This window comes from Fulmarus glacialis, unplaced genomic scaffold (assembly GCF_000690835.1).
Source record: "Fulmarus glacialis isolate BGI_N327 unplaced genomic scaffold, ASM69083v1 scaffold16176, whole genome shotgun sequence".
Taxonomy (NCBI): domain Eukaryota; kingdom Metazoa; phylum Chordata; class Aves; order Procellariiformes; family Procellariidae; genus Fulmarus; species Fulmarus glacialis.
This window is the reverse complement of record NW_009219102.1, coordinates 38,918-53,045: the sequence shown is the minus strand read 5'-3', so window position 1 is coordinate 53,045 and position 14,128 is coordinate 38,918. Positions and strand designations below refer to the sequence as shown.

The 14,128-nt window shown below is 41.8% G+C and overlaps 1 protein-coding gene across 1 annotated transcript in view; it reads left to right on the top strand.

Moving 5' to 3' along the window:
- The window catches only part of LOC104078576 (protocadherin Fat 3-like), a 56,520-nt gene that overhangs the window by 21,884 nt on the left and 20,508 nt on the right, over nucleotides 1-14,128 (top strand). Inside the window, exons 9-11 of the mRNA XM_009580257.1 lie at nucleotides 4,310-4,459; nucleotides 5,455-5,612; nucleotides 13,085-13,553. Of these exons, the coding sequence (XP_009578552.1) occupies nucleotides 4,310-4,459; nucleotides 5,455-5,612; nucleotides 13,085-13,553 (777 nt within the window). The remainder of the gene's footprint in view (nucleotides 1-4,309; nucleotides 4,460-5,454; nucleotides 5,613-13,084; nucleotides 13,554-14,128) is intronic.

Below are 14,128 nucleotides of genomic sequence, written 5' to 3'. Positions count from 1 at the left end.
CGCTCTTCCCATTTTCAGGGAGCACACACATACTAATGAGCCTCAGGTTGTCCTGGCAAGGTAGCCCGGAAGACTGAAGAACAAGGTGTCCTGCCTGTGCTTGGGAGCAAAGAACCGCAGATAAATTGGATAGATTTGATTTGGCTGTAGTCCTTTTAACATTGCACTTGTGTAAGGAGAGGTGTTTCTCCCTGTGCATATCCCCCATTTTAAGGCCCACGCTGAGAACGCACAATCTCATATAAAACGTGGGAGACCTGAAGCGTCAAATGGGGGCATGACTGTAGAATCGGGGCGAGTGGGAATTGTTATCTATCACTTAAGGGGTCTTAAGGGAAGCTGTGATCAAGGAGTGGATGGAAGAGGTCAAAGGTCTCAGTTCTAAAACTGGGAGAGAATCTGATTCGCTAGGACTTACTGTGTGACACAAAGTTTTCCAGGGGCACTTGAGCTAACTGAAACCCATGTCTGACTTGTGCAGAACCAAGTTTGTGGTGTTTGCACTTATATGTGTACCGTAATCATTGCTTACAATACCTGGTCACCGTGCTCCAAAAATAAAAACAAATTGCAGCTCATCAGTTGACCGTCTTCTCTCCCCACTAAACTAATTATTAGATTTTTTAAAAGTAACAGTTTGGAGCTTTGCTTTATGCACTTTCTGGGACTCTGGCCTTCAGGAGTCACCTTTCAAGCTTTCTTCTGCAAGCATGAGAAACAGACTGTTTTTTTTCATATTCATACAGATTCAGGAAAATGGGCTTACAGGAAAACACCAAATATCTCAAGGCTCAAGTTAAAATTGTGGAAGCACTCAATTTTCAAAATATATTTACATTCTTGGAAGTGATCCTTCTCTGGATGGACAGGAATTAAATAAACATCTCAATTTGGAAGAGTGAGGAAGAGTGTTTTCTTCCTCAGTGTACTAGTAGGGAGATTGTAATACTTCTACCTTCTTTCAGATAATTAAACTGAAGATGATCTGTCAAAATCAAGTGGGTCTGTTCCACCTTTTCCTGCCATGCACTGGTTGACGTGAGCTCATGTGTCTCTGTGATACCTTGTAGAGAACAGCTTTATTAATACTAATGTGAGTTTCAAGGGAATGCTGTGGATTGACTGGACTTGCCTACAGAAAAAAAAGGATCAATTCAAATCCATATTTCTTGAATCTCTTATTGGATGGTAAATAGACTGTTCTTTGGAGTGGAAATGCAACATTAGAATAATTTTGTTTAAACTCAGGCTGTAAATCTTTGATGTGGACAACATAACCTTCAACGATTTCACAATTTTGCTCCGCATAGTTGTGAAATCAGCCTGAAAATGCGTGTTAGCTAAGGCAATGCAATAATGCAGATTTGTAGCTTATGTACTTATAACCATACAGACAGGCATAGAGCGTTTCTTCTCCCAAGTTTGAATATTTTAAAACTTTTGTGACAACTGTGAAATCCTGCTGCAGCAGGATGAATAAAAAGTTGATTTGCTTGTAGTTTACCAGAAGAACTATTCTTGGCCTGCCAGGATAAGCAGTTCTTTATGTATCTCCACATTTGCACTGAATACGTTAGATCCCTTCCATATATATTTTTACCGTGGAAGGATGACTCCGAAGTACAAATCAGAGTTTGAATCAGCTAAAAAAACTGGCAGAGGTGGATAACAAAGTAAGCTATTGCTTTATTGCTTCATGTCAAAGATACAGTCATGGGTTAGAGGATGTGAAAATTTGCGGAGCCACGTTTGGAAATCTCAGTGCCCCCTTCTGCTGCACACTGACGAGCTGTGGGGCTTTTGTCCAAATGGCTTGTCTGTCAGCTACGCAGAGGCTCACTTGAATTACAGCCTCACAAAAGTGCGTTCAGAGAAGAGAGATACTCTGCGTACAGCAGAATGCTGGGTGTTCGTCACATTAGAATGAATTAAAATAGCTGAAAGAACCAAGTAGAAAATACAAGGCAGCCTACAGAATATTTAACCACCTGTTACAATTTCAGAAATAATTGTTACTTGCCATTGAATTCCAAAGAATGTGGGGGTTTTTCCTAAAAAAAAACCTATAGAAAGCATCATATTCTCTGTTAAATTCTGCAGACCTTACCTTTAAATAGAATATAGTTCTGCAGTGCAGAACCCTATTAAATGTCTTTTGTTTCTTGATTCTATAAGACTTAAAGTGTGACTGTATATTGCAGCTGTTATTCCTGCTAATGTTACCTACTAAAGTGATTAATAAAGATTGCCATGCATTATTTTCTATCAGTGCTACAGGCAGTACTGTAAATCGTTTACTGCATAGACCTCTCAAACAAATGTTTGACAAAGGAGGGGAGGATGTTAAAGATTAAATTGACTGTGCTGTACATCAAGCAAGACATTTACAGTCATTGCCATATTTGTAGTCAGCCCATGTCCACTTTGAAACCTATAGTAATTTTTCTTTTTCCAGAAAATACTTACAGTGCCAGGTAATTTCAGCTATGCTTACTATGAGCCCTGCTTGGCTTGTACTAAAGTGTGAGAGCAATAAGATTCTTTCTTTCATTACTTTCGGAGATATAGTCTATGTCAGGTTGATTTCTTCCTTTATAAACTGTCAATAAAATACATACGCTGAAAAAATAAAGTAGTTTTTTAATATGATGAGAGCCCTGCAATAAACAAGACCTGCCAATATTCAGAAAATGATGGGTAGGAAGGTGCTGACTTTTTATTGTTAAAATCATCACCTGCATGTATTAAGTAAACGAATTTGATAAGCAAAACAAGAGACGCCTGTCCATTCCCAGCAACTGGCTCTCCCTCTGTTCAAGCTCTGGCTGCAGATCAACAGAAGCAAGGACAGGAGTGCCTTTTTGCCTGCACTTAAAGGCCACTTTCATAGCAGCCGCACACAGACCTCCAAAGGTAGAAGCTGACCCTGCATCTATCAAGTTCCTTATTGCAACCAAGAAAAGGCTGACTGTTGTGGAAGTCGTGTATTCCTGAGAATTCGTATATTAAGCAGCAATAGTTGTATTGTGTTTTGCATTATTGTAGACAGTGTTTGCAAATCTCTTAAGATTAGGGCAATCAAAATAGATTTATTTAGACACTTTTAGAAGTTATATAGAAGTTTTAGCCAAACCCCCTGGAACGCAAGAAGTTCCTTTGACATTGGCAGGCTTTCAGGTAAGCCCCTGACATGCTCAGTTTGATAGATGTTAAGAATTTAGGAGGTTTTGAAGAACCTTAATGTAATTGTGTCACACAAGTATTTTAAGCAAATTTAAAACTCAGTATTCCTCTGTCCCTTCAGATTACTTCCCTTATGAAGTTAGTAGTAGTTCTGAATTCACCTATTCTTGGGCAAGATTAGATTCCATGCATATAAAAGATTTTCAGGAAAGAGTTGGCACTAGCATTCAAAATAATTTTATCCAAATTATGCTCTTCCCCAAATGCAAAAGGACATGGCTGTTTTGCCCCATTTATAGTTATAAATTGCAACTGGCTATTTAGAATATTAAGCTTCGTTCTTCAATTAGGTAATGTCATTAGGTAAGAAATACAGTCAACTTATTTTTGATTTTCAAAATTTCTTCACTTTGAGTTCTTAGTGTCCAGAGCAAGTAATCTTTTTTTTTTTTTCTTCTTTTTTTTTTCCCTGGGCATATGCAGTTCCAGATGCAACGGGACTTGTGTAGTCACAACCAGAAGAAAGGAGGATAGGTTTTGGCAGCCTGGGCAAGGTGCACGATAGGATGTGAGATCTCAGAAACATGGGGACAGGGCAAGTCTGCCTGTTGCATACAATCAGGCTGGCAGCGTGTCCTGTGCAGTATGAGGATGAAAAGTCCAGGTGTCACTCCATAGCCCAGGAATGGCTTTTTTTCTTATTTTGTCTCCTAGGGAACTCTACCTCCTTAAATTTGCTTCTCATGGGTGTGCTGGGGCAAAAGGAGTGCATAGCTTCATGTCGTTTGTTCCCTCATGTCCCTAAATCCCCTACACAGGAGGCTTTGTGAGAAAATGACTGGCTTGAGAGTCACAACACCAATTATAAACTAGTTACTGCTCATAACCGTTGGTTTTTGTAATACGTTGCCATGGGTTTTAGGGCAGCCTTTGAAGAAGAACCATAATGGTTTTGCTGCATACTTGTCCAAAGGATGTCTCTTCCATGAAGGTTGTGGGGGTTTTTTATTATTATTATTAAGCCATTCTTTGCTTGTACTGAAGTGTGAGATCAATAATTGTCTTTCATTACTCTCGTATTGCTGAAGATCATGCGTATCCCTGACAGTATTTCAACTTATTGCAGGAGGACTCTGCCCAGGGTCTAACGATCCCTGTCTGGAGAAGCCGTGTCCAGGGGACATGCAGTGTGTGGGGTATGAAGCTAACCGGAGACCGTTCATCTGCCAGTGCCCACCAGGAAAGCTTGGCGAATGCTCAGGTGCATGTCACAGCGGTAAAGGGGGATATACTTGAACAACAAAGTGCTGCCATTCTCATTTTTGTAGGTAAAGGTGCCACTGAAGTCAACAGAAGATGTACTGCTTAAGCTTTCTCAGCACTGGCACTTGGTGCATCTGTTTATAAGCCCTGTAAAATACTTGGCTATGGGGCCGTATGAAGACCATGATCCAGTTTCCATTGGGAAATTCCCACTGACTTGGTTGAATCCCAGACCAGTAAAACAGGCTGCTGAGAAAAGAGGACTTTTCTTAGAGACTGTTATGCCAGATGTTTTCCTGCCATGGGCAAAGCTCTATAATTAACCCTTCTGCTTACAATTTAGATTACCAAAATTCCAATCTTTATTAATGAAAACTCTACACCATCCCAGGAAGAAAGTTTCAGGACATTTGTTAGTTCTCTGCAGCTGTGTGGTTCCCTGGGATACAAAGAGCCTGGTGGAAAGCCCGTGAAGTGGAGCTTTCCGTTGACTTCAGTGAATCCAGAGCTGCTGACAGAGGACATGTGCTATTTCCCTGATGAAAACACAGCAGCTACTGAGCTGTATCACCGTGGTCCTGGGCAGTGGTTGCATGGAAATCATTGCAAGGGTTTGGCTGGCATCTGCTCACACCTACTTTATACCCATAACTCAGCTGTCTGATGTACAGGCATGGTCATCTTTGACTCCCTCTGTTATCAGTGCGGCAACATAGGTGCCTCCAGGGGTCTATAACCTTAAAAATGCTGAATACTTGAAGAAACCTCTCTTTTTTATAAGTATGGAGAAATAGAACTTTCCTCCATCCCCTGAAAAATTATTTTCCCCAAATATACAATATGTTTTTGTAGTAGGTGCCAGCTTTTTTTCCCGTCAAAGTTGGGTTTTATTTATTTTTTCCTAGACATTCTCATTAGCTCTATAAATTCTTTAATTAACTTGACAGTTGAGGAATTAATTCATGTGTCACTAAAAGAACATGTGTCTTTTCAAAATGGTTATTTCAGGCCACACTTCCCTTAGCTTTGCTGGGAATAGCTACATTAAATACCGGGTTTCTGAAAATAGCAAGAAAGAGGAATTCAAGTTGGCTCTCCGTCTGCGAACCCTGCAAAGCAATGGGATTATAATGTACACCAGAGCAAATCCCTGTATAATTCTGAAGGTAATTAAAATAACTTATCTTTTCCGCAGTTGTTTTCCTTGATTATATATTTTCTGTTGGCTCTTGATTTGGGGAATGCTGTTCTCATTTCAGCTGTAGCTTGAGAAGACGAAGTCTGATCTGTTTTATGCTAACAGGGAAAAAACAACGATTTTGACAATGGCAGCAACAACAACAATCAAAACCACAGCTTGTTAGTGGTACTTTACTTGGAAAATGCTCCACTGGGTGCTGTTCATTACAAGAACATTATGTGTGTCTGCATGCAGGAGCCGATCTGCATGAGATACAAGATTTGGCCATTTATATGACCATATAGTCAAAACGACGCATGCTGAAATAGCTGTTCTTCCCCTGTCCGTGCCTGTGGTTAGAGGATATGCCCTCACTGCTGTCGAGTTAATTCCAGAAACCAACTGCTTAGGATGTGTCTCCTACTGAATGTGAAGATTCCTGCACTCTGTGAATTAAGATTATTCGTTGAGAGAGGCATGGGGTAGCTGGAGATTGATATCCAATCAATATTTAATTGATAAGCTCTGCATGCATTTTTGTTCTTTGTTGGTTTTCTGTGGAATGGCAAATATCTGCTGGGTGGAAAGGGAGCGCTAGGCTCATCCAAGAGCCTGCATGTGTAGAGGCTAGAGCCTCTAAGGTACAAAATGAAGACATTGACTTTTATAACTCGGCCATGTCTTATAATTCAGCAGTGGGAGAAATGGCACAGAGCCTTTTGTGTCTGTATTTGCAATTTGTAGAGTTCTTTTGGCTGAATGCTTAGGTAATGTTAAAATGGCTAGATGAGTTATTAATGGGAAACAAATAATTTTATAGCTGTTAGACTGAAATATTTCATGAGCAGGAGAACTGTCTGTCATTCACTGGGGACTCTCAGCGTTGTTCAGATTTGTACAAGACAGTTAAGCTCTGCTTTGAGACACATAGAAATTCAGTTTGAACTTTTCAGTATACTTTTTTGCTCAAGAAAACAAACCAAAACTGCAGGCTTGAAGACCTTTTTTGAAGTCTTCATCGTGGTTGCTCTTAGCATATATCAGTAGGGAACATCTGCAATTTTGTAGTTTTGAAAAATGCTTGGAAAAAAACGAATGGTCCTGGTGAAAGGTGCCACTTGAAAACAATAGGAGATGATATGGAGACAGACTAAAATGGAGTTGGAATGATGACAGGAGAATTTATTTTGTTAGAGTTTAGTGTGTAAAACTATTATGATTAAGGAGTCCAGCAGCTCAGGTCATAGGCAACTGAGTGGAAATCTCCAGCTGAAGCTGGGAGATTTTGCCACCAAAAGAGGAAAATTCATGCTATTACAAAAAAATAAATGGAAGCCCCTCATTGCAGTCCTCTGGGTTGAGTTTTCAGTTGTGGGGTAGGAATTATGTGTTTTCAGTCACTGCTCCAACAATCACCTAACCATTTTGCTTTGAAAGGTACTGGGAGGAAAAAATAATACTTGAAGGAGCAGCGACAAGAACTGCGGCTACTCTGCTCCCATCTCAGAGGCCAACCTTCAGGTCATGCTCTTTTTTGCTTCCTAGCTCCAAGAAAGGATTTCCAGCTCTGAGTCCATCTCATGCAGCACTTAGTAGAGAGCTTCAGACACAGCTGCCGCTTCATGCGTCTGATGAGAGAGGTCCAGGGTCTTGTATGCAGTGTTATGGATGCAAGGGCTTGACTTTCTCCCATGCATCAGGCAGGGAAGGACACAGGGAAGTCCCTTTGCAGAGCCTCGTGTTTGGCTTTTAGGTAGGGCAGGATTTGCTGTTGCAGTGGGTACGTCCTTTCCCCAGGTCTAGCCCTTGGCTTCTATAACATTCAGCATGTTTTTTGAAGAAATGGCGTCACTTAAAAGATCAGGAATTGCTAGAGTTTTGTTTGTGAAGGTCATTTAGCAGAGGAACATCAGACTAAGGTCTCACAAAAGTGCTCTGTGGTAGATGAATGGCATTATGCTCAAGGGATGTAGCCATAGTAGGTCTCTCCAGGGATGGCAGCTGACTCATAAACTGTATTTTGGGGATCCCTAACTGAGATGCTTTCATGCAAGTTACCCTTAGACTTTCTAAGCATATGTTTTTTCATTTGTAAACCAGAGGTAAGGCCTTTTTAGTTTGTTTTTTTTTTTAAACAGGTATGTATGTTGTGAGATAGGGAACTGCTCAGAAATGAGGCCATTAAGTAGATTAATTAGAGGTCTATAAATGTGAAGTTGTTATCATTTGAGCATTGCTTTTAATTAAATTAAACATGAGGAAAAGCTTTCCAAATAGAGGATAAAGGATGGGATCCTGTGCTCTTTTGAGCACTCTGGCATCACTCCAGCAAAGCACTTAATCACTTGCTTAACTTCCTGTATTTGAAGGCAATTGGAACTACTGACATACCTTAATTTTAAGCATGTACTTAAGTGTCTGCTGGGTTAGCACCAGAGGGCCCAGCACCAACACTGAGCTCCAAAGAAAGGCAGAGGTAGTACGAGCCCATGGGAGAACGGGCAGAAAACACCACCACCACTGTTGGGACATATTGATTTTTTTGAAGCAAGTCTCCCCCATTGCAGTCTATTTAAAAATTAATGCTGCAATATGGTTTTCAGTGTTTAAATGACCAGCTTACTTTTGGGAGCTCATACATTTGTGATAACTCCGGGGATGGAAATATTTCATAATCATAACACGGTGTCCTTCTTGGATGAATAATAAATTCCATAGAGCAAACTGCTTGTCTGCTACTTTGCTGAAAGCCTACCAGCTACACTGTGTTGATACAATATAATAAGGGTGTTATTTATTCAGCTGTTTCTAATAAAGCAAGTCATCCATCGATTTTGAGAGGTTGGCCATTTTTTTCATTGCATGCTCTTGCTTTTAAGACAATTGGAGCAAAATGAGATGCAGGTCGATGGCCTTTTTTTTTTCCTTTGAAAAGATTACATGTGCCAAAAACAGTATCAACATTTCCTTTTTCCTATGTAGCATCTATCTGCGAAAAGTAAGATTTAACAATTTAAAGCATTACGAGGGCATCGCAGAAGAGAATTCCATAATTTATTTCTTTGTTTTCAAGGAAAGTAATGGAGATTCAACTTGTTTTGTGAAATTTAAAGGACTAAAAACAGGGAAAGAAAGACTTTCCCATCATGCCAGAAATATAGCTGTTAAATGGTAAAAGGCAAGCATATGTTCTTCTGTCCAGGCAGTTAATGTGAAACTTTGCATGGTTTAGTTAAGCGTATATTATACATTTTAATGCATTACTGCTACATGGCTTATGCTGGATAAGACTGAAGCTTGGATATGATCCCAGTTATGGCTAGGGTTGAAACAAGTAATATTTTAATTAAATATACTGTTTTACACAAACGAACCTGAAATGTAATTCGGCTAACGAAATATTTCCCCAGATAGATTAGGAGGCAGCATGCTGTATCCATGGTGTGTGACTGCAGATGGACTGTGTGAGCCTAAGGTGGTCTCAGAAGAACCATTTGATCATTTTATTGCCTATGTTGATACACAAATATGGATGTTAGCCAGGCTAATATTCTAATATAATTTACAATATGTGTTTGGCTGCATTTTGCTCATTGAATGAAACTGTTGAAATGTAACAGATTGCATCAGCTTTTGGAGCCTTGTCTGTTCTTTGTACTTCTTTGCCTATTTTATACAGATGAGGAATTTTGTGTCTGTAAGAGCATACATGCTTAAGTATGCATTAACCTCACGGTCCTAGCAGTTATCATGAGAGATACTGTAACCAAGCCCAGAAAGCTCTGAGAGGTGGAAGCTTGGTGGGAATTTTCTGCCGAGCTAGGATGAAGCAGTGTCTCTCTGCTTTCATCTTGGTGCAGAGGGTCTCTGCTGGCACCGTGGGCTGCATTGGCGAGGACTTACAGAGTTTGCATCTCTCTGCTGTGAGATGGAGTAACTCAAGCTCTCTGCTGTTTTACATCACATAGATGGAGAAAAAAGCAGTGCCACACATTCAGTCCTGAACTGAGAGTCTGATGCTACCAACCCTCAACCAGACCAGTCATCTCACTGAGGTTATTGTCTGGGTAACTGCTGAGCCTGGACAACAGCATTGGCCTTTCATTGGATTTCCATACTATTTGCTTGAATGTACCTCATTTAGTAAGAAATTAACTTGAAGTTCAACTTTTCTTGGTACCAGGGTCCAGGCTATAATCAAAGAGCCCTGTTTGGGGGGTTGAACAGCATCCCTGACACCGCTGTGGTTACGGGGAATCACGGGAACACCAGGGATTAATTGCCGAATGAAAGAGCCACGGTTGAATTCTCCATGCTTAGAAGTGCAGACATTGTTTTCCCCTGTTGAGTGGACCCTTCTCCTCCCTGCCCGGCCAGCCTAGCTGCTGAATAGGCAGGACAGGAGCCCTTTGCTCCTCGCGGGCTGTTCCTGCTCTTCCTCCTCCTCACAGAGGCACAGGGCCATCAGGGGACAAATATTTCCTCCCTGCCCCGCTACAGCAAGGCCTGTGACCATCTGATTAATGAAAGTATTTTTATGGTCCCATTGCTAGGGGTATCTGGGCACGTCACAGTCTTTAATGTATGTATCCGTAAAGCAGTGGTGTGAGGTGGGGAAATGACGTTATCCCTCTTTTACTGATGGAGACCTGAAACTAATGACTTGCTTGAGATCCCAGAGGAAGAGTGTTGCAGAGTGCGGATTCCCATGCATATCTATCATATTTTAGGCTAGTACTGTAAGCGCCGAACCATCCTTTCCATCTTTCACTCTCGCCTAAGGTGGAGGTTACTTTTTTAATAAAAGGAAGGAAACGTAGCCTTTCAGACAATTTATATTTACTGTGTATGTCAGATCATCTGCTGGTAAGAAGAAGTAAAAGTGGATGAGAAAGATGTATAAAACATATTTTAATGGCAAATCTTTTAGATCATCGTTTCCTGTATACAAATGGTGTAATATTTATCCCAGGTGCTCATATGTGGTGCTGTATTTATAAAGATAATTGGAAAAGCATGTTCTGTGAGTAAGGGTAATAGACATGCAGGCAGTAGGTCCTTCAGGGTATAAGTAGTCTTAGGGGAGGTATATGTATATTATATACAATCAGTAGAACAGTTTCCATAGGAAAAAGCCTTTTGAATAAGAAGCAAGTTAACTGCTTATCCGATGACGGCTGTTTTTCAAAGTGTAATACGTTGGCATGTATTTTTCTGTTTGATTTGTATTCCTGTTGAGCCAGACCACACTTTCTGAGCAGCAGCTTCGAGGTTTGTGGACTATTTTGTTGCACAGGGAGAAAAGAAACTGTTGCTCCACCTCTGGAGAGAAACCAGCTCAGTTCATCAGGGCATCTTGTTTACCAAGATTCCTCCTGAGCAGATGCTTTAATAGGCCCAATTTCAATCTACAGAAATAGTTTACAGCTGAGTTTTGAATCCCATAAGAAAAGATTTTTTAATGAAAAATGATCCAGACTTATTTTTCTGTACATCCATTAGCCTTTTTTGATTGAGCTGTAGGAGTACCAAGCAACATCCATCCCTCAAGCATGTTGTATTACAATCATAGATCTCATTTCTTAGTTTCATTACATCCTACAGGACAAGGACTTAAAAATAACCGGCTACCCATAGCAGGGGCTAATTCTTGCCCTTCTGGCTCCTTCGACCTGTGTATCCCTCTAACACCCCTCATGCCGTGCAGAGTAAGTAGGTAGCTGGCATTTATAGGGAGCTTGTCATGTGCTTAGCACCTCTGTGTCCACCCCGTCCAAGCGATTGCAGAGCAGTGGAGTGGTATGGTTTACATCCCAACTGCCCAGTGTGACTTGGCTTGAGGTTACAGCCCAGTTTAAATTCAGCCAGTCAAGAGACTGAGGTCTGGAAAGGAGAAGGAAGTTGAGAGGCCATCAGAACTCAAGATTTTACCCTTAGCTTTTCTCCAGGTAGTTTTGTGAACCTCCAAGGACAATAAAGTGCTGATAGTGACACGAGAGCACAGTCTGCTCCTGTAGATTAACAGTATCCCATTTACCTTCAGGCCACATCAGAGAGCCTGGCAGAGAAGAGTTTGAGCACCAGTTCGGACACATGCCAAGGGATGTCTCCAGCTAACGCAGTTTTAAATGACTATTCATGCCAGAAACAGCCAAAAATGGCCAAAGACAGATGGACACAATACAGCATCCTCACATGCGCTTTAGCCATGCCAGTTTAGCAGGCCACCAAAGCTCGGGGGGGGTGTTCTTGCATTGGCAGCTATGGCACGGATAAACCAGTGAGAGTACAATGTGTGCTGCAGGGAAGGATGAAAAAGGACACAGCGCCTGAACTTTTCAGGGGGATAAATAATGGGACAGAACTGTCTTGAGATGGGGTTGGCAGAAATAAATACTTCCTAGAGCATGACATAAAGGTAAAATAATTGCAAGAGCTTTCGGAGAGCTTGAATCCAATTAATGTGTCATAAGAAATTATTTCCAGCCTTGTCAGCCATTTTAAAGTTATCTGCCATCTGTTAGAGAAATTTAAAATCTTTGGGTAAACTGCTAATCCGGAAAGCAGCACTTCATACCTATTCCCTCACTCTGCACTTTGCCTGCCTCAGCAGGCCAGCGCAGATTTTCCCTTTATGAGGACTTCAGATGGGTGAGGGACAGGAGGGAGAGTGAGAAATCCTGACAATCCCTTTAAAGCCATGAACCCAGCATAAATATGAGGAAAGAAAGAAAAGTAAGAGCCATCTTATGTCATCTGTAAGGTATACACAGAGCAGGTAGTGTAGCATCCTTGAAAAATAACTGACTTTTGGTCAACCAGAATCTTACTGTTGTACTTTGAGAAACTGAACTTACGACACTTAGGGACAAATCCACACCTCGCTGAGATGCTCCAAAAGGCACAGGATATGTGCAGGAGCAGAGCACCTAACATCCCCAGGTGAAAGCAGTGACCATTGACTTTGCCACAAGCCTCTCTCAAACACTCAGAGGTGGTCCCTTGCCCTGCTAGCAAGCACCCTGTCCTTTTGATAGCATCAACCACTGGGAGCAGAATCGCAGCGCACGGGTGGATGGCGGGATTTGCTCAGAGAGACATGACTGCTCAGCAGCAGAGCCAAGAGCAGAACATGGGTCCTCCGGTCCATGCCCTGTTCAGTGAGACATATCGTTATGTCCTCACCTGTGATCTGCATCTATGTTTTTTCTGTATTTTCAGTTTGCCTGCAGTAACTGCCTGTGGGTAAATTCTAAGTAAGCTGATATTTATCACCTTACTTGTTTTGGTGATGATAAAGGAACAGCTTTTTGCTATTTTAGTGTCATGTAGGAGAGCAGCTTTAACACTGTACAGAGACTGTCTAGAAGTCCTCTGTGTTTCCAGATTCTCTGTGAGAGCGTATTTACGAGACGTCTGAGTGCCTGAAGCGCTTTGATTTCTGTTTTCCTCCCGCAGATTGTCGATGGCAAACTGTGGTTCCAGTTGGACTGCGGAAGTGGCCCAGGCATCCTGGGAATTTCTGGCAGGGCCGTTAATGATGGAAGCTGGCATTCGGTCTTCCTGGAGCTGAATCGCAATTTCACGAGCTTGTCCCTGGACGACAGCTACGTGGAGCGCCGCAAAGCCCCCCTCTATTTCCAGACTCTCAGCACAGATAGCTCCGTCTACTTCGGCGCCCAGGTCCAAGTGGATAACGTCCGCAGCCTGACCGACAAGAGAACAACGCAGGTCTTGAGCGGCTTTCAGGGCTGCCTGGATTCCGTTGTCCTAAATAACAACGAACTGCCGCTCCAAAACAAGCGCAGCAGCTTTGCAGAAGTGGTTGGCCTGACCGAGTTAAAGCTTGGCTGCGTCCTCTACCCCGACGCCTGCGAGAGGCATCCCTGCCAGAACGGCGGCACCTGTACCACCGTGCCATCTGGTGGTAAGTACTCTGCATTACTTCATGGGTTCCCCCCTCCCCACTTTTCCTCTATAATTTATTGCCAGAGATGGTTTTATGCAGCAACATGCTTGAAAAATCTCATGAACTCTATAAAACTCTGATAGGTATTGCAAATTGTGTAAAAGCTGTTTGCTCTATAAATAACGGTGAAATGGTGCCCCTTCTCATTGCATTAGTGTTCTGGGAGGGAATTGATTTATTGGCTGTTAGGATAATCCTATTTCTATAGAAACCAATGGCATTACAATTACTGTAATGCTCAGCTGGATTTTTCAGGATCCATTTACAGCATCGAAGGCTGTACACAAAGATGGTGATTTCAAACGTCCATCACAGATGCAACAGCACTGTTGCCTTTGTTTCTGAAGCTGTCACAAATAATTATTGAGCTGTCCACAAACACCTTGGTCCATTCGTGAGTGAGTAATTTGATTACATGTCTGCATGGAAAATAGCGAGTCTGCCCCATTATAAACCCCCCCGAAGTGTATTTTACAGCTTCCTCGGAGGCCTGAGTGCTTCAAGGTCTAAGTAATATTATCCAAAGTTTATAG